We start from the raw sequence: 25,674 nt of genomic DNA on the forward strand, positions 1-25,674 counted from the left end.
TTCACAGACAAAAGGCTCAGTATGTTTTTGGATTTGACAAAGCCCAAACCAGGGCAGGGGCTGTTGCAAGGGAAGGAAGCCGGAGAGGGCTAAGGAGGAAGATGGGGAGTGGAGGTGGACGGGATCTATGGCTACGGTTCTTCGGCTGCTCAGACGTGAGCAGGAGTGACCGCACTGGGCCCTCAGCGGCCCGTGGTAGGTAGTGAGAGCCTTTTCTAAACCCCAGTGGAAGCCAAAAGCCCACTCCCTCCCCCTCCCCCCACCCCATCCCTTCCTTAGTCTCCGGAGCTGGAGCAGTCAGGCTTGGTCATGGCGGCTGGTGCTGCTGACTTTCTCGGCAGAGGTGCCCGCCAAAGCCGGTGCCCTAGTCCTCGCCCCCACAGACAGCCAGCAAGGCCTTCATGAAGTCTCCGGAGGTGTCTCCCTGGTGGGGGCAGAGGGAGAGCAGAGTGAGTAAAAACAGTCCTGATGGCCTCCAAGTCCCCTCCTCCCAGCTGCCGTCAGCCTGGATGTCTCCCTAACACATACATGTGGCTACGTCCCTGCCGTGCTCCCCATTACCCTCAGGAAAACATCCAGGCTCTCAGCCTGGCTTCAAGGCCTTCTGTGGTCTGACGCCCGTGAAGCTCTGTGGCTTCACCTCCCCGCTTCCTTCTGGGAGCATCTTGGTCATCTTTCTACTTACCATTCCTTCGTCCAGTACACCCTCTACACTGCCCCCAAATCCTGTCCCATCAGGTGCCCCCTCCTCTGTGAAGTGTTCTTGCCCTCTATTCTTGCCTCAAGCATAGTGAATTCCTACCTCCCTTGACTCCCTTCACTCTGTTATTACCCTCCCCCCACGACCATTAATACATGTGTTACCGGATTCCTCATTCGAACAAACATTATTGAGCACTTACTGGGTACCAGGCCCTTGCAGGAATTAATGTGAACATCATTGCATTTATGACACATCATAATGTCTGGCATATGGTAGGGCTTGGGGAGCAGCCAGACTTTCTCCTTCCTCTTAGAGGTGCTCCTGTCATTTTTATGATACATGGTTTTTAAAATTTTTTTTGTTTTTGTAATTTTTGACATTTGACTAAAAAAATACTGTATCATCATTATAAGCAATTCAAACCAAAGGAAAGATTATACAATAAAAGTCTCCCTCTCATCCCTGACCCCTAATTACTCAAATCAAGAGGTAGCCACTGTTACTACAGTCATGTGTCGCTTAACGATGGGGATACGTTCTGAGAAACATGTTGTTAGGTGATTTCATCGCTGTGTGAACATGACAGAATCTACTCACAGACAGGTAGATGGTATAGCCTGCTACGTACCTAGGCTATATGGTATTAATCTGATAGGACCATCATTGTATATGTGGTCCATCATTGACCAAAAACGTTGTTATGTAGCATATGACTGTATTTTCTTGTATGGTTTTCCAGCAATAGTCTCTGCATACACAAATATGTCTATGTGTATAATATCCCTTTTCTACACAAATGGACACACAGCATTCACACTATCCTGAGCTGTACTTTTTTGACTTAGAGAAGATCCCAAATCAGCACATAGAGGCTCCTCATGCTTTTTCATGGCTGTATTGTATTCTATCATATGGATGTACCGTAATTTATTTAACCAGTTCTACATGGAGAGCTTCCAATCTTTTGCTACTGTAAACAATGCTGGCATAAATATTCTCTTATATGTTTTTGGGAACACGTGTGGCTATGTCTGTAGGATAAATTCCTATAAGTAAAATTACCAAGTCCAAAGTGTACACATTTTAAATTTTGAAACTACCAAACTAGCCTTTAAAGATGTGCTACACTTTACATCCCTTCTAAGTCTGTGTGAGACTGCCTGTGAGATTTCCCACAGTCTTGTCAACCAAGCACAGTATCAAACTTTAAGATCTTGGCCACTCTCAAAGATTAAAAAATGGGCTCCAAGTGAAAAAAGTCAGACATGCAAGATTACATATTACATGATTCCATTTATATAAAATATCCAGAAAAGGCAAATCTATAAAGACAAAAAGTCACTTGATGGTTGCCTAGGGCTGGGGGTAGAAATGGGTAAACAGGTACAAGGGATCTTAATGGGGTGATGGAAATGTTCTAAAACTGGGTTGTGGTGATGGTTGCACAACTCATTTCATTTACTAAAAATTATTGAATTATACCCTTACAACAGGTGAATTTTATGATATGTAAATTATACTTCAATAAAATTGTTTTAGAGACTAGGCTCTTGTTTTATTTGGAAATCTTTAATTATAAACCTTTGATCCATCTGGAATTTTTTTTAGCATAAACAATGAGACAGGTCTCCTTGCATTTAGCATATCCTGGCTGTTCTAACAGGTAACTCATTGAGAAGAAGACTGGGAATAAAAAGGACTTCTTATGGTTAGGGGTCTGACACTCACCCCCTTCCCCACTGACCTCTAACCCCTCCCCTTACCTCAATGGCTTGGTGGAGAGACTTGTCGTATTTCTCAATGAACTCCCGCCGGATGTTGAGAAGGTCGATCTCACTCCGGGAGACCATGATCCTGGTGAGGGTCTTCTCATCCGTGCCCGCACCCTGGTGGAGCCGGGTGAGAGGGAGACAGAGGACAGAAGGAGGAACAGGGCCAGGTCAGGCAAGACGTAGGTGTCCATCTGCCCCTTTCCCTTTTCCCGCCGAAACCAGGGTGGGATATTCTGCCTCTGTCTTCCACAGACAGTCCTGACCCAAATTCCCCTGTGCCTAGGACTGGCCAGAGAGAGGCAAAAACGGCCTGTATGAGTTGAACAGTATGCCCCCAAAATTCACGTCCCCCTGGAACCTTACAATGTGATCTAATTTGGAAATAGGGTCCTTGCACACGTAATTGGTTGAGGTCATACTGGATTAGAGTGGGCCCTAAATCCAACGACTGGTGTCCTTATAAGAAGAGGACATATGGACATACACACAGAGAAGGCCACATGAAGATACAGGCAGAGGCTGGAAGGATGTATCCACAAGCCAAGAAACACGGGATTTCTGGCAACCACCAGAAGCTAGGAGAGAGGCATGGGAGAGCTTCTCCCTCAGAGCCTCTAGAAGGAGCAAATCCTGCCAGCACCTTCATTTTGGACTTCTGGCCTCTAGGGCCATGAGAGAATAAATTTCTGTTGTCACTCAGTTTGTGGTACTTTGTTACAGCAGCCCTGGGAAACTAATACAGGGCACGAGGAACAGGCACGGGACATGGAACGTGTGGGCAGCCAGGGCCCACCTCTGCCCCCAGGGAGCTCGGACACCAGCTTAGGAGTCAGAGCTGGCACATGGTAAGTGCTCAGAAATGGCTGTCATGTTTGGGGACTGCAGGCTGAGAGGGGTGTCAGGCTTGCTCCCACCAACCAGCTGCCCAGGCTGTGTGAGAAGCTGAGACTCCACCTGCTGGGCTCAGAGGGTGGCCAGAGTGGCCTGGGCTTTCATGAAGCCAGGGCCAGTCCCAGAGCTGAGCACCTGCGACCTTTTGTGATCATTTGTCATAGGAGATACTGTGTCACCTACTAGAACGTGAGCTCCGAGAGGGCAGGGACTGTGTCCTACTCAGCCCTGCGTCCCCAGAGCAAGTTTCTCAACCTTGGCATGTGGGGCCAGATCATCCTTCATTGCATGGACTGTCCTGTGCATTGTAGCATGTTTAGCAGCATCCCTGCCCTCTACCCACCAAATGCCAGCAGCACACTCCCCACGTTGTGACAACCAAAACAATGTCTGAACATTCGCAAATGTTCCCTGGGGGCGATGTCACCCCTGGTGGAGAACTACTATCCGAGAGCCAGGCATGGGGCCGATGTTGATAAATATCAAATGGGTGGAAACAGCTGCACGAGTCCTGATCTGGGGGATGACGCACGTGTGCGTCTGTGGGTGGGCGGAAGTGTTTGGAAGGAAAGGACCAAACGAGCAAGTTTTCTTACCTTCATAGATTTGTAAAGTTTGTCGGCAAAGAAGAGAGGCTTGTTCTTGACACTTTGAACTGGTAGGAAGAGGAGAGAGATGCAGGGAACTTGGTCAGAGGAGGCGTGCCTAGACTATGGCCTGGGTTTCCTTCTCCCATGTCCTCTCCCCGCAGCCTAGGCCTGCAGGTCACTGCCAACCCCAGGGTCATACTCGGGGCCTGACACCTTGACTCTCCCTGACACCTTGACTCTTGCCTTCCCGAGGCCACCTCCTCTGGCTCTTCCCTAGGCCTGGCTCTCACTGGGCTGCAACTTACTTCCTGCTAAGGTGCTCGCAGCAAACCAAGAGGACTCATAGGGAAGAAATCCCCCATGAACCCAAGGCGGGGGGCCTCAAACTGCTAAGTGCATCAGAATCGCCAGAAAACTTGTTTAAAACTCAGGTTTTAGGCTCCACCCTAGAGACTCAGACGCAAGAAATATTTCGCGCAGCAGTTCTCAAAGTATGGTTTCTGGACAGCTGCATCAGCATCATCTGGTAACTTGGTAGAAATGCAAATTCTCACGCCCCGCCCCAGATGTGCTGAATCTGCAACTCTGAAGGTGGGTGATCAACTTGCTCCACTTTGCCTGGCACATTCCTGGTTTTAGCACATACCAGGATGGTTAGTCACCCGACTCTGGTGCAGCCTAATTTTTGAGAACTACTGATTTCGAGAAATACTACAGCAAAGAATGACTTGGGTATAATTTAAGGCACCGTGCCAATCCCTGGGGCTGAGGGTTGCCCCAGAGCCTGCACACGTGTGCTGCATTGGCAGCCCCTGCTCCCCTCTGCCCCCACCCCCGATAATGCCTGCCAGGCTGTACCAACCCCAGCCTTTCTCAAGGCCTGGGAGTTTTTAGCCCTGAGCAGCTGCTGGACTCCAGAGCCCACAGGGAGGTGTCTCAGACAGCTCGAGGAGGAGGAATGAGACACCAGGACCAGAAAGTCAGAATGTCTCTGGATATTAAAGTATCTCTATGAGGACAGCAGTGGGCAAGAGGCTGCAGCTGCGCCTGCCAAGGGCACAGTCATGCAGGAGACAGTCATGCACCCGCCCCTGCGCAGGCTCAGGAACCTGTGGGAAAGATCACATCATACACCAGCCTTCCCAGCTCCTTACGCAGCTCCCTTCCCCTCCCAAACAAATCCCAAGCTCCTTGGCCTGGAAGTCAAAGCTCCTGCCTCCCTTTGCTATCTCATCACCTTCGCTCCCCCATTTTTAACAGAATGTAAATTCCTTTGTCGTCCTGGTACAGAGCCTCCGCTACTTTACCTCCCCAAACCCCACCATCCTGCAAGGCTGTACTTGATGTGCACGTCCCCAGTCATGTCACCTCCTCCAAGAAGTCTGCCCCGACTCCAGGACTAGGGCTCCGTCAGTCTGGTTAAAGAGCAGACTGGGCATAAACTTCCATCCTCTGCAACCAATCCCGAAAGCCTTCTCCAGAACCTGAAGCCTGCCCATCTTCCTCAGAGGACCCCGGGGCCTGCCACGGATGAAGTGATGTGGAGTGGGGTGTGTGTGTGTGTGTGTGTGTGTGTGTGTGTGTGTGTGCGCGCGCGCGCGCGCGCGCATTCCAGATGGGAGGAGAGAGGAAAGAGGGAGAAACACGAGGGCAGGATCTGAGAGTGTCTCCAATTACCCTGGTGATGGCCAGCATGAGCTCTGGGCTCAGGCAGCCTCTGGGTTGAGTCCTGCCTCCACCACTGACACTTAACTCTCTGAACCTCAGTGTCCCACTTTGTAAAATAAGCTGATAAAGCACCTCGTGAGGATTCAACCAAAGCTGTGTGCAACTAACTTCACACAGGGCCTGGCAGGAAATCACAACAAAAGTTAACATTTATCCAGTGGGCTTTCTGTGCCAGGAGGTGGTGGTCTAAGTGCTTTATGTAAAATTAACTCATCTCTTACAAAACCACCCTACAGGCTGGGTACTATTATTATCTCCCTTTTAGAGACAAGAAAACTGAGGCACAGGGTTTTTGTAACTTGCCCAAGGACATACAGCTAGTAAGTGGCAGAGCAGGGATTCAACCTAGACTCACTAGGCTACACTGCCCCCTAGGTATTGTCCCATGTGGAAAAGGCCCTTGAATGCTAAATAACAACAGCAGCAACAATATCTCTATTTCATCTATTCTAAAACATCTTTTTAACATCCCTGAAATCAAGATTCATCTTATAATTGATGGCACTTTTGTGAAAACCTTTCATTGACACCTCTAGGTAAGATAAAAAAACATGTGCACCAAGGCAGTGCATTTTATAGTAATAAAATGAAATACTACTGATCATTAATACTAATAAGAATAAGTTGAACCTTGGCCCACATCTACTCTTCCATATTTACACATGGGGAAATTGGGATCCAAAAGTGGAAAGACTTTCTCCAAGTCAAGAACTCAAATTACGTAATAAGAGAGTAACCAAAGAGATCCTGGTGCTGGAGGAGGAAAGGGTGTGTGTGTGTAGTGTGAGTGTGTGTCTGTGTATAATGTGTATGTCTGTGTGTAGTGTATGTAGTGTGTGTACACACCCAGTCTTGCAGGACACTGTGCCGCTACCCAGCCCTGACATCGCCCTCCTGGTTACTTCCCCAGGGAGAGCTGTTTCCTCATCCTGCCCTGCAGCCTGGAATAAGCCCTCATGTTACCCCGCCAAGCACACACTGGCAGGGCCTGGAGTCAGTAAGTGGCAGTGTTTATTTTCCAGTTCTAGTAGCTTAGGAAGCTGTTAAGGCCACACTTGTCCAGGGAATCTGGCCATGTTCCCAGTGCTCCCAGCCCTTTCCCTTGACCTCCAGCCCTTCCCTTGGTCCCCACCAATTACCAATGGCCACAAACGCATCCCTGACATCCCCAGACATCTCCTTCTTGATGGTGTGCTCCACGTCATAGTTGGTCATCTTGACGAACTCCTGAAAGACTGGCCCCAAGAGAAGCCCAGAGGTGGGGGGTTAGCTTCAATTTAGGGGAGGGGGGAGACCACCCCTCCCCATCCCACCCAGCTCCGTCCACTGGCTGTGCCCCAGGAAAGTGGCAAGGGGCAGCAGGCATGGCCACAGCCCAGGCCTAAGTGCACTGGGCAGGATCATTGTGGGAGGGAAGTTCTGACCTCAAGGCTGCTTTGGGCTCAGAGCCAAATCTGTGTCAAGTCAGACACTGCCCCGGAGCCTCGGACAAGTTCTAGGAACCCAGGCGAGGGTGGCAGAAGGAGCATGGGTCCTAGTCACAGCTCTACCCCCAGCTCACTGAGTGACCCTGGGTGAGCCCCTCCCCATTGCTGGGCCTCCCCTTCCTCGAGTCAAGGTTGGGATAGGGATTAATGTCAGTAATCATAATGATAACACTGAGGATGTCACTATGTGCCAGGCATTGTGCTAAGTGTTTTCTGTGCACTATATGTTTTGTATCCTCACAACAATTATATGAGGTAGAACTAAAATCCCAATTTATAGATATGGGAATTAAGGCACAGATATTCAGTAACCTGCCCAAAGTCACAGGGCTGTTAGTGGGAGATTTGAATCAAGCCCATCCAGCTCCCAAGCCCACTCTTTCAGCCAGTAGGCTAAAACACCTTAAGTATTTTACTGAAAGGCGCCATGCAAATGCAAGTTAAAAGGTAATGTCCTAGTGGAAAGGGCACTTCATGATCAACTATGTCAGAGCCACACAATACAGTGTGCCCTGTGCACACGGCGGCCTGTGGCTCAAAGACGTGTGTGGTCCTTGTGCCGTCACCACCTTCATTGCTTCGTTCCTGGCAGACATCACCAAAGGACCGTGACACAGAACCTTCGAATCCTCAGCACAGCCTTCTAGGCAGCCACTACCCATCCAGCGGAGCTGGCCTTGGAGGTGAAGGGAGTTGGCCCAAGGCTGAATGACATGTTAGCGGTAGAGCCAGAACTAGACCCCAGGGTTGTCGAGGTAAGTAGATAGGTGGGCAACTGGCTCCTCCTGGAGCTCTCAAGAGAGGCTCTCATCGGACCTGGGGATCTTCCTGCTGAATTGGGAAGGGGAGGGTCAGGCCTCACCTCTCCGGAGGTGCTGATAGCTACGAGTGCACAGGATGGTCATAAAACGTGTCTCCAGAGAAGTTTTGTCTCCACCAGATGTGTCTGCTATTTCCTGCAAAGCCCAAGTGGAGGGAAGACACAAGAAAGCCTTGGGTATTATTCACTTGCATGTCGTTGCCTAGGCCGAGGGCCGTTAGAAGCTGGGCTGACCCAACCATCCAAGGAGGCTGACGCTGACCCTTCTTCCTTCCTTGGCCTCCACATTCCCCCTCCAGTTCCCAGGGACCCTGTGGACTGACACAGAGGGGCTTAGCCTGGGCACTTCCACCCTGACCTCAGGGCCACATCCTTAAACCCCCTGAAAGTCTCCTTCCATTTTTAAGCCCCCCAGAAAGCCCCTCTGGGGAAGCGTGTCTGTGCACATGTGCAGGGAAAAATAGCCTAGCCAGTGTCTCCCCAACTGTGGTAAACGGGCACACATATTTCAACACACCACGCATGTATGTTTCCACAGTCATCTTCTAACCAGCTACTAGTTCTATTTACACTGATACTAAATTTTCCTCTAAAATAACTCATTTCAGGTTTTAAAAAAAGAGTCGATTTAAAGAAAAATAGCCACAGCTGGTGGTATGTGGCACAAATCATGCAGAAGGTGAGTGGCTGAAGTTTGAGAAACACCTGCCTGGCCTGTTTTCCACCTAGCAGGGTTCTAAAGAGGCCCTGAAGGGGAGAGAGAGAACCTGCGGGGCGAGCCTCCCAGTCCCTGCCTGACTCTGCCCCACTCAGCCCCACCCAGAGGCACAGCCAGACTCTCACGCAGAGAGGCCGTTAGAATCCACGAGAAGAACAGGACGCTCACCAAGATCTCAGCAGCCACCTGAGAGCAGGGAGGAGAGAGAGGAGGAGAGAGGAGAGGCAAGAGTCAGAGGAGGCCGGGAGAGGGTAGCTCTGGGGGCCCTGGGGTGAGGGTGACGGGGCCCGGCTCAGGGTGGCAGAGGTCCCAAGAGGACCACATGGGGGACAGGCAGGAGGAAAACCTTTGGGCTGGAACTCGATATGGGGACAGGCCTGGGAATTAACTACAAAAGCCTTCACCCGAGGGGAAAGGGGGGACACAGAACAGGGCACTCTACCCATCGTCACCCCCGGCCACCTAGGGCGACTCCACACCTCAGTGTGCTCACTCGTCTCCACAGAGCCCGAGAAGTTAGAATGTGTGAAGTGCCGAGTTCCCCGCACCTTTGACCGCATTTAGACTTGGAGGGTCCTCGGGAGACCTGTCATTTTACCCTATCATGTTACAGACAGGAGAGCTGAGGCCTGGAGGGGAGGGGACTTGCAGGGGGCACACAGCCAATCAGGTGGGAAAACGCCAGCTGTTCAGTCATCTTACAAGGGTGAATTTTAATCACTGCCTTATGCCGAGCACAGAACTCTGTGGTTAGGATACTATATTGCAAGGTGAGTAGCTGTGACCTGGAGTGCCTGGGAACAAACACAGCCAGCCTGTGGACCCTAGACTGAGTTTCGCCTTTTGCCTGTTACCCTGAAACCCTGCTGACCACTTTATTCTATTGGGCAGACGGACACCATCCTCTTTATAAAGGCTGTCACAACAGCCTTATGCTTTAGAAACCTTCTTTTTGTTACATAAATTGGCAATGTCTATCAAAATTTAAAATGCAAGTGCTGTTTGATCAAGCAATTATGTTGTTAGGAATGTGCCTTACAGATATCCTGGCAAGTCTTTCGAAATAAAACACAAGGGTGTTACGTGCGGCATTCTTTGTAATAGAGAAAAACTGGAAGCCATTAGTAGATGGCTTGTTGAACAGGCTATGGTTCATCCAATAATGGAAATCCACGTAGCTATTAAAAAGAATAAGACTGGTCTACAGTGATAATAAGGAGAGTTTCCATTTAAACTAAGCAAAAAAGTAAAGTATAGCATATTGTGTATAATAGTGTTTCTTTTATCAAGATAAAAAAAGATAAATGCATACTTGCTCTTACATACTTACTGGGAAGTCATATGAGAGGGATAGTCAAGATACTGTTGACAGTGGTTACCTTTGAGGAAAAGGACTATAGGGGAAAGCTTTTGCATTTTATTTTATTTTTCCTGAAATTTTATGTTTACATTTTTTCAACATGCAAATACGTTATTTTTCTTTTTTATTTTAAGGCCAAATAAGAGTTATCAGGGCTACTAGGATTTTGGGATGCTTCTGATTTTCATTTATACTTTTTTTTTTGTGAGATCAGCCCTGTGCTAACATGTGCCAATCCTCCTCTTTTTTTGCTGAGGAAGACTGGCCCTGGGCTAACATCTATGCCCACCTTCCTCTACTTTATATGGGATGCTGCCACAGCATGGCTTGCCAAGCAGTGCGTCGGTGTGCTCCCGCGATCCAAACAGGCGAACCTTGGGCCGCCACAGCGGAGCGCGTGCACTTAACCGCTTGCGCCATCGGGCCGGCCCCCTTTTTTTGTGTGTGAGGAAGATCAGCCCTGAGCTAACATCCATGCCAATCCTCCTCTTTTTGCTGAGGAAGACTGGCCCTGAGCTAACATCCATGCCAATCTTCCTCCACTTTATGTGGGATGCCGACACAGCATGGCCTGACAAGTGGTGCGACAGTGCGCGCCGGGGATCCAAACCCGGGCCGCCAGCAGCAGAGCGCACACACTTAACTGCTACGCCATGGAGCTGGCCCCCATTTATACTTTTCTATATTAAAAACAACCTAGTTGAACCTTGAGGACATTATGCTAAGTGAAATAAGCCAGTTACAAAGCGACAAATACTATATGATGGCAATTATATGATGTACCTAGAGTAGTCAAATTCATAGAGACAGAAAGTAGAATGGTGGTTTCCAGGGGCTGGGGAGAGGTGATGGGTAGTTACTGTTGAATGGGTACAGAGTTTCAGTTTTACAAGATGAAGAGAGTTCAGTGGATGGATGGTGGTGATGGTTGCACAATGTGAAGGTACTTAATGCCAATGAACTGTATACTTAGAAAAAGGTTAAGATGGTAAATTTTATGATGTGTTATGTGTATTTTTATTTTGTGTTATGTTTTATGATGTTATGTGCATTTTACCACAATTTTTAAAAAGTTATGCTAAAAAAAATGCCTAGTATTATTATTTAAAAATATCTGAAGTGCCAAACATTCTTCATTTCTTTGGATCAGAGAACCCTAGACATATTTGTTTTTTCAAAGCATCGTGAAGACAATAATACTTGTAATATGAAAAATGCAGTGGGTTACTAAAATAATTTTCCAGATACTCAACACAAAAGTTTTTCCTTATTAGCCTACCTACTTCATGTAAAAATTAACCATAGAGTTATCATATGACCCAGCAATTCCGCTCCTAGATGTACACTCACGGGAAATGAAAACATATGTGCACAAAACACAAAAACTTGTACACAGATGTTTATAGCAAGCAGCATTATTCATAACAGCAGAAAAGTGGAAACAATCCAAATGTGTATTAGCTGATGAATGGATAAAAAAAGTTATATATCTATACAGTGGAATATTGGTTGGCAATGGAAAGGATATGTACTATAACAGGGATGAACCTTGAAAATATCAGACTCAGTGACAGAAACCAGTCACAAAAGGCCATGTATTATATGATTCCACTTATACAAAATGTTGAGAAAACGCAAATCTGTAGAGCCAGAAAGTGGACTAGTGGTTGCCTAGGGCTAGGGGGTTGGGAGGAAATGAGTAGTAATTGCAACACGTACAGGATTTCTTTTCGGGGTGATGAAATGTTCTAAAATTGACTGTGGTGAGGATTGCACAAGTCTGTAAAGATACTAACAACCACTGAATTCGTATACTATAAATGGGTCAATAGTATGATATATGAATTATATTTCAATAAAGCTGTTATATTAAAAAATAATCTGGGGACTGAATTATCTAAAAAGGGCCACAATTCTGCATTTCACTCTGACTCTGTAAGAATTAGATTATCTATATTATTTATTGCTCAAACTGGAACACTGAGAGTGAAAGGGAAGCTATTAGCAATTCCTGTGGGGTAACAGGTGAACACTGGACATATGTCACCCTGTTTATAACAGATCCAGACTTCCAAGAGCTGGAGGGTCTTCTGCACGCCGGGGGGAGGGTATGGGAGCAGGAGTAGGTGTGAAACAAGCAAACACATATTGCTGAGCACAATGTGCATTCTCTTTCTAGGACGGACTTGGCTCTGCGTACCAAACGCCTTCCCTTTTTGTATACATGTTCCTCCAGCATTCCCATTTCACGTCTAGAAATCTATTCTCAGCAAAAAAATCATGACTGTGATAAGACTTGGTTACTAGGGAGAGGGCTTGTTAAATAAAGTTTGGTAGATTCTTAAATGGAATGGCATATAAGCCATTAAATGATGCTGATTTTTAAAGATAATATGCAACAGCACTCACCGTTCATTTTTAACTGTTATAAATCAGGAATTCACTTTTATATTTACATAAAAAGACAACTAGCATGATATATTCCAAAACATTAAAATGGTTATTACTAGTAGGTTATGGATTTTTTTCTTTTTCCTTGTCCCTATTTTCTAAAGTTTTTACAAAAGAATATGTATTACTTTTGAAACGAAATATTTCTAGTTATAAGAAAATGAGTCCACGCTAAGGTCGGGGTCTATCACCTGTGGGGCTGGAAAAGCAGCTGAGCTGGGCAGAGCTTTAGCTCCCTCGGCTGTTTCCACCCAGGTTCTCTCTCACCCCTTCTCTCCTGCAAAGTGGCTGCCAGCGAGGCCCACCACTGCCCCCTGCTGGCAACACTGGAAGCATAGCTCATAGGTAGCAGGCACCAGGCAGAAGCGTTCCTAGGAGGATGAATTTTGAGGTGGAGGATGAATTTGGGGTGATCTCTAAGGAGGAAGGCCAGGTTTAAAGAGCACAACAGCACAATGGGGCTGCTCATAGTAGTACTTAATATCTGTCGGACGAGTGAATGAAGCGTGGCCTCAGCACACCACCCTAGGGGCTGGTTCCCAGCCTAGCCCCCATAAACGTACCCACAATGCAGCAGGAAAACCACATTTGAATGGAACCCTGCAGCTTCGGAGGTCTGTGTTCCAAAGCAGGGGCTGGACAACTGGACACCAGCAGCTTCCTGGTTTGGAAGCTGCAGGGAAATTACTGCACTGGGTCCAGGAGGATATTAAATGGCATTCAGTATAGGCTTTGGAGTCAGGTGGGCCTGGGTTCAAATTACACCACAGCCACTTAGAACCTGTACCCTTGGATAGGTAAGGAGCTTCATTTTCCTCTAGTAACCAAAGGAGGCATAATCAAGTATAAGATAGTCTTAGCATCATGCTCGGTACTTAGCACACATTCTAACAGTTTTGTAATTGTCAAGTTACAGCTAAGATCCTTCCAGCTCAGATGCTGCTGTAACATTTCACAACTCTGTTGGAAGAACTGGGTACAGAGCTGGTGGCCCGACTCCAAATCCATCAGGGCTCTTTTCAACCCACCAACTGTAAAAGAAGAGGGCTGGATCGGCCATCTGTGGTATCTATGCCTGATACCTCAACCTAGAGCTTTTGAGGGGCTGGAGATGGGGCAGAAGAGATAGAGACCTGCGCCGGGCCAGAGGGTGCTGGGAGCAAGGCACAGGCGAGTGGGGACCCTGCAGATGGCTTCAGCAGGGACTACCCAGCCACAGGGACCCTTAGGGACAATGGATTTGGGGTTGTCCAGCCTCCATGAGAGGTCATCTGCAGACCTCAAGCTGCCCAGCTGAAGAAGCAGAGCAGCCAAGAGACCCTAGAAAGCCCCTTGCCCCTTATTCATTCAATAACAAATATTTATTGAGCTCTGGCCATGTGCCACTCTGGATACATCAGTGAGTAAAACAAAGATCCCAGCCCTTGATAAACTCACTCTTTAGGTTCTCCCAGGACACTCCCTTTGACCTTGGTCCATTTCATAGATAATAAATTGAGACTTTTTTTTTAGCACTCAGGCCCCCATCCCAGCAAGCTCCCAGACCTGCCCTCCCGGGGTCAATTCCACCTGGGGCCACTGATTTGCTGCGTGACTTCCAGAAGTCATTCACCCTCTCTGGGCCTCCATTTTCCCACTGTAACATGCAGAGTTTGACCTGGATGATCTGTAAGTCCTTTCCAGCTCTGAGAGTCTAGGGCTCCAGGCCTACTCTTCACACAGAAAACGCCAGTAAGATCAGCACCACGCTCCAGAGTATCTTTCTGAAAGCTCTGGAAACCTGCATAGCCTCACTTCTAAGGGAAGAGAGGTGGGAGGGGCCCAGAGTCTAAATGTCTGTCAATCAAACCAGCCAAGTCCCTGCCAGGAGCCTTCCCCACTCCCAGACAGCCAGGGCCTGGCATGGGCAGACGTCAACTGGCATTGCTGTGGAGTCTCACCTTGGCATCTTCCCGGGCCTGGTCCCGGTCTTCTCCTCCCTCCTCACGGTTGCCCTGTAGCAGGACCAGCGAGAAAGTTGAGTCCCCGAACATCTCCCTCTGTGTCCCTCAGCAGCCAAAGGACCTTCCTTAGCCACTCCACCTCCCTGAACCCGTTCCCTCAGCTGTTACGTGGGACCAGTAATCCCGCCTTCACAGGGCAGGCTGTTGTGAGCATTAAGCGTGGAAGACACTTAGCCCAGGGCCTGACTTGACACAACGAGCCTGCAATAACTGTGCATCAGGGCCAGGCATCTGGGTTGTGGGAACTCAAGAGACAGTGACAGAAGCTCCCTGGTAACAACACAGGGAAAGGTCACCCATGTGGCTTTGTCCCAAAAAGCCAGGCTGAGGGTCTTCAGGGAGGGCTGCCTGGAGAAGGTGGCACCAAGCCAGCTTTGAAAAGTGAACAATGGGGGAAGGCGTTGCATGAGGCAGTGACGGCGTCAGCGGTAGGACTGAGAAGGCAAGAGGGAAGACACCCTCTCTTCACCAGGAGTGGGCTCCTAACTCCCTGCCCTTCTCTGCAACAACCCTTCCCCATCCCAGGCCCCAAGAGGACCAAGCAGACCTGGGGCCATGAATTCACTCACCGTGGCCAGAGAGACGAGGATCCTCTTGAAGTGGCCGGATGTGTCTGAGCTCAGAGCATCCTCCAGGGACTTGTGATAGTCTGAGACAGAGAAAGGGAGTGTTGGCAGCTACCGGCCAAGAAGGACTGGATGGGGTGGGAGGGATGGTCCTAGAAGCTCAGACCTGAGCCAGAGCAGTGTTGGCAGAGGTGGTGGGGGTGAGGGAGTTTGTAGCTGGTTGCTGGGGGCATCCAGCCATCCTGCTGTTGATCTTGACACTGAAACGCCCATCAGGCCATCACCTCCCTCTGCTCCTGTCCTGGCTGAGGTCTTACTGCATCGTGCCTCCCCCATACAACAGCCTCTCTGTCTCCAGTCTCCTTCTACCTTCCCTCCTGCATGGTAGTTGCCAGACCCAAAAGCACAGCTCTGACCACGTCTCTCCCCTGCTCAAAAATTCTACCATTTTAAAGCTCCTTACAAGGGAAAAAGTTTAAATATTTTTGACCAGTACTCAAAGTTCTTCAGAATAATATGGGGTCATGCATCAAAAAATGATTAAGAATTTCAAGATGGTGATAGGGTAGCATGCAACCAAGCACGGGTCATCTGAATGTGGGGCCCCGTGTGACTGTACAGGTCGCCCAGCCGCAACACGGCCGCCCTTCTCGCCAACAGCCGGGATGCTCTCTCCTCCCACTCCCAGCCAAACTCGCTTCCACCTCCAGGTCTTTGTCTGGCTGTGACTCTGGGTCTGGGGCACCCTTCCCCCAGATACAGGGCAGGACACACCCGAGGGGCTTATCAGAGCTTCGGGGCCTGAGAGCAGGGAGACGGGGCAAAGCTGTGACACGAGGTCAGAAGCTGGGGGACCTGGCTCTTCTCCCGCCCACCTCCCAGTGGTGCTGGGCCCCAGGCCTCCCACACCCACCTTCCTTATAGGCCTGATTGATGGCCCGGATTTCAGCGTTGGTCCGAGTAGCCAGGATTTCGATGAGAGCCTTTTCATCTGTGCCGGCTCCCTAGAACGTCAAGACAAAGATGATCTGAACCACAGCCCTGACCCCTGTGCAGAGGCCCAAGGGGCCCAGGCTAAGGAGGACCTGCTCCAAGAAACAACCCAGGAGGTGAGCACTCAGGCCACTAGGCCTTCTGGGACTTTCTCCTCACCCTCAGACGTGGCCCCCAGACCTTGGCACAATCAGGGCTGACCATGCCAGCTTGTCAAGATTTCCAGAACCTTCCATGAGAAGTACTTTGGCCCCCCCAAAAAAGAATATATGGCATATAGGTATATGTATTAAAAAAAGCATATACACATACATATCTGAATATAAATATTTATATGTAAGTATCTAAGAACAGAGGACATGCATCACAGTATAACAGTGACTGTGGTCTCTGAGTGTGCGAGGGATCACAGATGATTTCTATTTTTTTTTTTGTTCTGTGTATATTTTTTCCAAGTTTTCATGGTGAACACGTATTAGTTTGTCAGAAGAAAGAGAGTTTTGTGCTTTAAAGAAAAACACAAGGTATACTTGCATATATCTGGATTTGATCAGTGATGCATGGACTGATGCAGTAGGTGTCCTGGGCTGAGGCCGCCAGGGGAAGCTGCTACTCAAAGGTCCCCACTTTGGGGGAGGGGAGTGAGGCGGACAAGACTGGTGGATTGATAGATTCAAGTATCTGTTAAAACACCTGTTCTGTGCCCGTCACTGAGCAAGCGCTGGGGCTATGACCATAAGAAAAGGCGAGACACGTTCTCTGCCCTGGGAGGTTACTGCCCTGTGGTCAACAGGTCCCTGATTCTCTGAGCTGAAGGAGATTGAGGCTGACTGAGATCTTCAACAGTCTTTCTATTAAAAGCTGGTGTGTGGTGAGAACAGCTGCATCCTCAGAGCGTCCCGAGACTCAGGGTCTAGCCCCATCCTTCCTCCAATTCCGTGTCTTTAAATCATTTGCTTTCTTGTCTAGGAATGTTAGAAGGACAATAGTCTCAATTTGCTTTTCCCAGGAAATGTCTGTCTTCCTCTTAATCCTTAAGGGGCCAAAAGCTCCAGTGGTTTCATGTGGCTGTCAAGTCAGGCTTTAGAGTCAGACAGGCTTGGTCTGAACCCCAGCCCTGCGACTTCATGGTGCTGTGACTGTGACCAAGTAACTTAACCTCTGAGCCTCAGTTTCCTCATCTATAAAATGGGGACAAAATAAAAGCCTTGCCTCATGGGTTGATGAGACAAGTAACTGAGCTAATACACTGAGCCCAGGACAGGTGACCGTGTGTTCTCCACAAGAGTAGCCCCTGGTGCAGTGGGCGCCTTGGGGAGCAAAGCAGCTCCAGCAACAGCTGGGCTGAGACGTGATGCTCTTTCTTGCTAATCACAGGGTCAGGTCTTCAGAGTTAACAGTGCCCTTCACACCTGAGGTCAGGTGACCTCACCTGACCCACCAATGTTTGAAGGGCAGGGATGACTGTTTCCATTTCACAGCTGAACGCTCAGAGGCTTAGAAAGCGTAGGTGAACCAACATCACACAGTGAGTTAGTGGCAGGGCTGGACGAGAATACAGACTCCAGCTGCTATTGTTTTCCTCCCAGATCCATCCTGCTTCCTCCAGCTGCTCCACGAGACCCCTCTGACCACTCTGGTCACTGGGCATGTGACTCCTCTTGAATGAACCAGAGTAAAAGCCAAGAGGTTGGTGCAACTCCTGAGAAGAATGAACTCTCCACCGGAGGTGCTGGCTGGTCGGATATACACAAGCCATACTGCTACCATGGGGTTTCTCCCCCTTTCTGGCTGCCTGAGTGAGGCCGCCACAGAGGAGGGCTGAGCCAAGGCAAGGGAGAGGCAAGAGTCCAGGTAACATTGTTGAGTGCTCAGATTCAGCAGATCGGGCCCTGTCCTTGTCAGTTACAAGAGCCAACATCCCCTTTTGTGTTCATGCCAGTTTGAACTGGGTGTGGGAGGGGCTCTACCAAGGAGTTACAGCCAACCCACCTGGGCTATGGGGAGCCCTGTGTCCCCCCAGCACCCACACAGACTGGACCCCATCCCTTTGGTGCCCACACCCTACCTCCATGGCCTTCTTCAACTGCTTGGCATCGTAATGGGCAGGTGGCATCATGAGCCCCAAAATCAGCCTCGCCAGGTCTCCAGAGATCTCGGACTTCAGGTCAGCCATCAAGTCCTGCAAAAGGCAGAGCCGAGGTCACACCAAATCAGCACTTGGCCACGTGTGACCAGGACAGGAGGAGATATGGAATGAGGAAACAGGGGCTCCATGTGGACGCAGGGGATGGAGGGAGTCTGTGTCTCTCTTTGCTGATGTTGGGTTTATTGTCTAGAGGAAGCCAAAGAGGGTGGGGAAAAAACAGCCAGGAGGAAGAGCTGCTCTCCCTGGAGACAGAAGACAGGGAAGGAAAGGGGGCAGCACCATCTCCGTCCTGGGGGAAACTCGCCAGCTGAAACTAGATGCCACTAAGATGCAGTGATGACTGACACTCAGCCGGGGAGCTTTGCACCTCTGCACAGAGGGAGCTGTGAGAGACCCCAAGCACTGCATGAAAACATCTTGTTTCCCTGATCAGCCCCAGGCTGAGCCTCCAACTCCTCAGAGCCGTTCACACAGTGTTGCTGATCACAAGGAACTGGGGGAGTAGAGAACTGTGTCTGCAGGCAGCCCACACCCAATGCTGGAGTCACTCCAAGAACATGTGACCACATGGGGCCCCACTGCCATGAAGACCCAGGGGCCCAGCTGTGCGGAGCTGGCTGTGAAGGCAGGGCTCCCTCAGAGGAGGAGGTGGATGTGGGGCCCGGGGCCCAGGCTGAGGCCCTTACCCGGCCGAAGTGAGACTTGAAGGTCTGTCGGATCTGCTGCCGCTGGGCGTTGCTGCGGTGCGTGATGATGTCGATGATGGTGCCCTGGTCAGTTCCTAAGGCACCAAAGCCGCATGGCTCAGAGGAAGGCCTGTGGTCCAGCTTCCCCCACGTTCCCCCACTAATGGGCCCTGTCAATCTTTTTCGGGGTAGAAGCCCAGCTAGGCAGGCATATGCCCCGAGCCCCTGCAGGAGCCCGGCCTCTGGCCCCAGCCACTAACTGCCCTGGGATTCCTCCCTGCATTTCCTTCTGTCGTGTCACTGGCGGAGCAGAGAGCACCGGGTTGAGAGTCAAGGCCTCTGAGTTCTAGTCCTGGCTCTGGCAGTGGCTGTCCCCTTGGGTGAGTCCCCTCCCCTTTCTGGGACTCAATTTCCACACCTGTAACGTGAAGAGGCTGGAGTAGTTACTAAGGGGTCCTTCCAGCTTGACAATCTAAGTCCTGTTGGGCACCCTATGTCCTTTCTCTTCAACTCCCTGAAAGCTGGACTCCAAGCCCCTCTAACCACAACAGGTGGACTCTGGAAGGCAGCAGGATGCCACTTCCTGCCTCTCGATTAATGCCATCCACCTCAGACCAGGCACAGGACTATCTTTCAAAAGCATTTTTACACCTGTCATCTTATAGTCCTAGATATCATCATTCCAGTGAGACAAATGAGAACGAGGCCCAGAAGGTGAAAGACTTAACCCAAGGGCCCCTGGGAGGTGCCGTTGGGTGGATGGGGGGAGAAAGGGCAATGGAAGCCAAACCCCAGATGCTCTGTCCCCACGGGCCTGAGGATGGGCCATCCACCCAGTGGGTGGTTCTTCCCACTGGAGGCCTGGAAGGAGGTGACCAGCAGGGGGCGCCCTGACTCCAGAATTGGGGCTCTTGGATTACAGGGTCCATATTCCTTATCTTACACATGGGAAAATTGAGACCCAGACAGGTTAAAGGACTTGCCCAAAGTCACACAGTGAGTCAGTGGCAAAGCCAGGGCAAGAACACAGGCCTTATGAGCTAGTACTTTCTTCTGCCGCAGGACACTGCTGCTGAGGGTCTGGGGACACCTTGGTCTCCAGGAAGGGCTTGTGCCAAGTTCCTTACAAAGCCCCTCACCCCCTTCTCCCTATACTCAGGGAGCTGGGAGGCTCCTCAGGTGGGTGGAGACTCAGGGTAAAGTCCTCCTCATCCTGCCGACCCTAGTTTAAGGCCTCAGCTCTTGCCCCTGCCTGGCCCACTGCCAAACCTGCCACATGGGCTGTCCTAGAGGCCAACCCTGCCCCTTTCACGTCCCCCTTACCAAGTCCCTTCATGGCCTTCCGTAACGCTTTGGCATCTGCATCAGGGTTGAAGTCACTGGCTGGGCGCACGGTTCCTCTCAGCTGCAAGAAGCAGAAAGAGACTCAGCGGGTGTCTGGAGGCCCCCCGGGGGCCAGGCCAAGACAGGAGCATGCGAGGGAGGGGAGGCTTCCCCACGAGCCCCAAACCAAGCAGCTTGGGGGGACAGAGGCAGGGGTGATGGCACAGCAGACAGACCCCTGCCCTAGAGCTGAGAGAGGGAGAGACACACCCAGGCCTGGGAGCAGGGCAAGTGCTGGTCACGGGAAAAGTGCCCGAGCTCCTGCCCCAGCAGTCAGCTTTGTCTTAGCTCCACTGAGGCCTCCCCAGTCCCTCAGAATTCTGCCCTGTCCCCAAGGATCTCTGCCTCTTAAAGAGCCACTTCCTCCAAAAAGGCAACCAAAATGTTCTGAAATACCAGAACAGAGTTTCCCAAGTTTCAGTCACTCCTAAGTGACCTTCACCATATTTCCATATTTGTGTATGTCCTATGCTATTTCTTAACATTTTTACTTAATTTAACTTCTTTTCTGTTACTTAAGTGCATTCATTTTGTCCATTTTGTTCTTGGATATATCCTGAACAAAGTAAGCGTAACACAGAGTAAGCACTCAAAAATATTTATTAAATAAATTAATAAATGAAAATAATTTTATATCAGTATCATGAATAGAAAGTTGGCATCATGTGCCATGAACAGATGATAACCCATGAAAATAAATGTAATAGAAATAAAAAGCCACGTTGGCAAATATCACCAAATTTAACTAGATCCCATTGCTTGTCAAAAGCTCTGAACTTGAAGCTGGCTCTCTCAGCTCTGTTTGTGAAAAAGGAAAATCAGCGATTGAGGCACCAAACCAAGACTCTCTAACATAATCAGTAAGGTTGATGCAATCGAAAAGGAGTAGCTTTCTCACTCTGTGGGCTTCAGTGGTATTTAATGCCATGGAGGCCCCCCTCCCCCAAAGTGAATTCATTTCTTATATAACTTAGGATCATCTGCAATGACAGCTCTTGCCTTGTAATTTGGGAAACACTGTCCTAGAACATCAGAGCTCAGGAGCACTTCAAGGGCACTGAGATTGCCATGTCTAACACCTTCATTTTAAAGATGGAGACAGAGAGGGGCAGGGACCTGCCAAAGGTGGCACAGCAAGTAACAGAGAGAATCCAAGGGTCCAAATATTTTTGTGTAGACCAAATGCTACCAGTCCCTGGAATGCTTTGCCTCAAAAGTACTTCTGTGAACCCTGGGTCCGCATTCTTGTCCTCTGCAGACCGTGGGATTGAGGATGGCCAGGACGACCTTGACTCCTCCAGTGTACCCAGGGGTGCCCATCTGTTCTCAGCTGTCATGCCTCCGAAGCCCAACTGTTGGACCCAGGATGGGATAGGCCTGTCCACAGAACCAGCCAGGTCTTCATTCAGCAAGCCCTGTTAGTGGTTAGTGGGCCAGAACCCTCCCCAGCGTGTTAGAAGTCAATGCAGGAATCAGATGCTCACAGCAGCGTGCCCGCCCACCAACGCATCACTCCAAGGAGAAAAGGAAGCTTCAGACGGGAGAACCAATGTCTCAGATTGGCCACCAGGGGGCAGCTGGGTGCCAACCAGAGCAGCAGGAAGGTGCGAGCAGAAGACTGGAAGCTTGTGGTCAAGAGGTCAAGCAGGAGGTGGGGAGGGTCTGACCTCTACTCGGGCCACTGCACTAAGCTCCCACATCTGATAGGCCACCTGCGCTGCCTCCGGGAAGAACTGGCCAGCAGCACTGGAATGGAGGGGGTTGGGGAGAGGATAGGAGGGAATATCATCGTGGGTAACACTCCACACATACGACACACACACGCACATACACATGCACACACGCACGCACACACTTGGAGAAAATCCATCTGGCTTCACCTTCCCCCCAGCCTATGCCTCATCCATTCACCAGAGCCCTCCCTCAATTTCTGAGAACCTTCTATCCTCTCTTGAGACCCCTGCAATCTGGCTCTACCCAGCAGCCTTCCTGGCCCAAGGTCCCAAGCCAGACAGGATTTCTGTAATATTTCAACCTCCTCTTTCTTCCTCCTAATTTGAGTGATATCTATCCAAGTCTTCCAGAAGCTCTCAAACAAGTCGATGACCAGCTTATGGCCCTGTCATCACTATATCTTCCCCTGCAAAGCTTGTGTGTGTCAGGTGTTCAGTAAATGTCTGGTGAACAGCATCAGCCCCTCAGGTACTTGCCAAAGGTGAATAGGAGGCTCGCACATCCCTTATTAACTGGATTCTTATAAACTCCAGAGAAGGGAAATCTGAGTACTAACACGCAAATCTGGTCAAGTCATGCCCCAATTTAATCTCTTCAGTGGGTCCCCACTACCCTTAGGTGAGGTTCACATGCCAGGAGGAGGCCCCCAGGCCCTCCCCACCTCTCAGCCTCCCTCTCTCCCCAGGATTCTACAAAAGTGTGACCTCGGTTATATAAATGAACCAGGCTGTGCCTTCTCATCTCTAGGCCTTTCCTCCACCCCAAATACTCTCCTCCAGACCCTGTATTCACCTCCTCATCCCCTTCCTCCTTGGGTCTCAGCCTCATTACCTCCAGGAACCTCCCCTAGTCTGGGATAGCGCACCTATATGTGCCTTCATAGGCAAAGATACTCTCCCCAACCACAGGATTGCCCTGTACGCACGCCCCGGTCCGTATGCCTTTCTGGGCTGTGTTTTTATCAGGGGCTTTCCCACAATGCCTGCACACAGAGGGCACTTCATATCTATGAATAAGTGAGTAGGCAGAGCAGGCACCTGTATTTTTTCCATTTCCATTTCTATTTAACAGATGAAACTGGGAAGCAGCTATGAAGTAGCAGGGCCTGGACCCTTATATCCTGATTCCTGGTCCACACCCCAGACTGACTTTCCAAATTCACAAGAGCAGATATCTCCATATACAGGAGACCATCCTCATGTTCACACCCACACAAGGACACTCAGACACACAGACCTGCAAGCATAACAGATATCCGCAAAGGCCATCTTTCATCTGTGCGGTGCTCCTGGTCCCGAGGAATCCCGGAGCTTATCCAATCCACCCATCCATCAGGATGAGGGCCAGGAGAGCCCTGGCCTGCCACTCCCCTAGGCCACTCTCTCCAGCCCGGGGCCAAGAAGCCACTTACTCATCATCTCCCCCACACAGCTTCAGCAGAGCCTTCTTGTACTCGCCAGAGGTGTCATTCTGGGGAGAAAGAAAGAGAAAGGTTACCTCTCACCCAGCCCTGGGCTCCTCTCAGGCAGGGAGGGAAGGTTCTGCAGAGCCTCAAATAGGGAAGGCTGAACACTTAGTCCCAGCAGCCCTGACACTCCTCCTGTCTGGAGGTGGCTGAGACCCCCAAACAGTGGTGTGCTGGTAAGTATTTAACAACTGGCTCTCTGGGAAAAAAAAGAAAAAAACCCTGATTTATAACATTTGCCAGTTTCTGTGGTGTAAATACCTCCACCAATGGATAATTTCAAACTACCAATATGATTTCCCTGAACGTGAAGTCGAGAAGAGATGCTCACTGCTCTTCTGAGCCAGTGCAAGCTGGGCCCAGCACACCGCTGCCACAGAGAACCCCCAGCTCCACCCTCCCAAGGGAAATAGTCCATGAAAATAGGGCTCTGTGAACAAAAACATTGGGAGATGCCAAAACCAACAAAAAATGTACATTTATTTTATAAAGGTGGCACATCCTGTATCCTTCTTGGGGCTTCATAATGGACTTAATATACTAAACTCTGAGAAGTTCTGAGGTAAAGAAATTGGTATGTCTTTGCTCATTCTAGTTTTTTCCAAATATTTCCCGTGAAACATTTTTGCACATAAAACCTATAAAATTCCTCTTCGGAAATACACTTTGGGGAATACAGTTTGAACTCATAATGCTTTATCCCATTCACCCAAAAAAAGGAGGAAAAAAACAACTCGACACCTGTCTCTTGACCACGTCTCGTGGGCTGGACACCCTAGAGTCATCACCCAGCCCAGGGCCAGGGCCAAATTCACTCTCATTTGTGTTCTCCACGCCCGGCTTCTTCCAGGGGACTGAACTCTCATCGCCCTTGGGGTGGAGTCCTCATCCCGGATTCAGCCTGTGTGCCTTCAGGACCCAGCCCTGCCTTCCTCTAAAGCGGTGCCTCCTGTCTCACAAGCACCCCGGACATTTGTTTCCCTGACGAGTTGCCTTAAATTCCCTGAATGTGCCACAACGCAGGGCCTCCTGGAATTCCCAAGAGACTCCCAGCTTTCTAGGAAGCTCCTTTTCTTCGGGGAGTGGTTCCCAAGCCCTCTGTCTCAGTAGAAAGCTCTCCATCCCCATCAGCTCCGCTCACCTTGATCATGCTGTACAGGGACTTCTCATACTTGGTCCGGAATATCTCCCGAATGTCGAGCATGTCCAGCTCACTGCGGGAGACCATGATGCGGATCAGCGTGTTGTCCCGAGTGCCTAGGCCCTGGAAGACAAGCGGGTTTGGGTTTGGGGGCAGGGAGCTGAAGGAGGCTAGAGGGCTGGTAGCCCCCAGCTTGGCTGAAAATACAATTTCCACAATAAAATGTTAAAATTAAAAACAAAAGAAGCAGAACACTGCTGTCCCCTCTGAAGCTCCCTGGGTGTCCCTCCTACTTTCATCTCCTCCCCCCTCATACATCAGTCCCATCCTTGATTTCCCCTATATTTCCCTAACTTTGTAACTCTACGCAATACATTGTTTAGGTTTGCACATTTTTGGAACTTTGTAAATATACCACTATGCTTTTATTTTGGACTCCTGATGGATACTGAGTTGTTTCTGGATTTTTCCTAATATGGACAGTACTGCTATGAATGTTCTTATGAACACATGTGTCCAGACAAACATCTCTCCAGGGCCAAGCTGACCAACCTCACTGTGGACTGGAAGACAGAGAATGGGCAACAGTCCACTTGCCTTTGTGGGATGGTCCCGCAGGGCCATTGGGCCTGAGGTCTCCAGCCACAAACAACAGCATCATTTGCCCTGGTGCGCTGTGGAAACTCATCAGTGTCTGTCTCATGTGTGTGAAATACTGGGAAGCTCTGTTCTCAGTACACGCCCAGAGAGGAATCACTGGGTCACAGGGATGAGCATCACAAATCTCAGCAGACAATGGCAGACTGTTTTCTGCTTACCTATACACACTATATATAAACATTCTGGCTAATTAATATTTTTTAAGAGCGTGGGCTTCCAACCCATCTGGCTGGATGGATAGAATAGAGGCTGTCACTGCACCCTCTGACCAACCACGAGGTCAGGGCAGGTATTTGGATGGGCAGGTGTGTGACCAGGCAGCATGGCAGGCTCTGGAGCTCACCTGGGACCAAGCGCCATCACTGTCCTGTGGC

General features: G+C 49.7%; 1 protein-coding gene across 2 annotated transcripts in view; it reads right to left on the reverse strand.

The window, feature by feature from the left end:
• ANXA6 (annexin A6) overlaps positions 1 to 25,674 on the reverse strand; it is a 49,876-nt gene continuing 24,202 nt past the window's right edge. Inside the window, exons 12-26 of one of the 2 annotated variants that reach the window (XM_058544411.1) lie at positions 24,641 to 24,763; positions 23,446 to 23,504; positions 21,968 to 22,046; positions 20,241 to 20,322; positions 18,918 to 19,012; positions 18,151 to 18,264; positions 16,003 to 16,093; positions 15,093 to 15,172; positions 14,461 to 14,514; positions 8,878 to 8,895; positions 8,034 to 8,127; positions 6,824 to 6,919; positions 3,963 to 4,021; positions 2,467 to 2,589; positions 1 to 424 (exon numbers count right to left, since the gene is read on the reverse strand). In XM_058544411.1, coding sequence (XP_058400394.1) covers positions 365 to 424; positions 2,467 to 2,589; positions 3,963 to 4,021; positions 6,824 to 6,919; positions 8,034 to 8,127; positions 8,878 to 8,895; positions 14,461 to 14,514; positions 15,093 to 15,172; positions 16,003 to 16,093; positions 18,151 to 18,264; positions 18,918 to 19,012; positions 20,241 to 20,322; positions 21,968 to 22,046; positions 23,446 to 23,504; positions 24,641 to 24,763 — 1,227 coding nt within the window. In that variant the 3' untranslated portion in view covers positions 1 to 364. The remainder of the gene's footprint in view (positions 425 to 2,466; positions 2,590 to 3,962; positions 4,022 to 6,823; positions 6,920 to 8,033; positions 8,128 to 8,877; positions 8,896 to 14,460; positions 14,515 to 15,092; positions 15,173 to 16,002; positions 16,094 to 18,150; positions 18,265 to 18,917; positions 19,013 to 20,240; positions 20,323 to 21,967; positions 22,047 to 23,445; positions 23,505 to 24,640; positions 24,764 to 25,674) is intronic. The other variant, XM_058544412.1, reaches the window with a different exon arrangement.

Source organism: Diceros bicornis, chromosome 1 (assembly GCF_020826845.1).
Source record: "Diceros bicornis minor isolate mBicDic1 chromosome 1, mDicBic1.mat.cur, whole genome shotgun sequence".
Taxonomy (NCBI): Eukaryota; Metazoa; Chordata; class Mammalia; order Perissodactyla; family Rhinocerotidae; genus Diceros; species Diceros bicornis.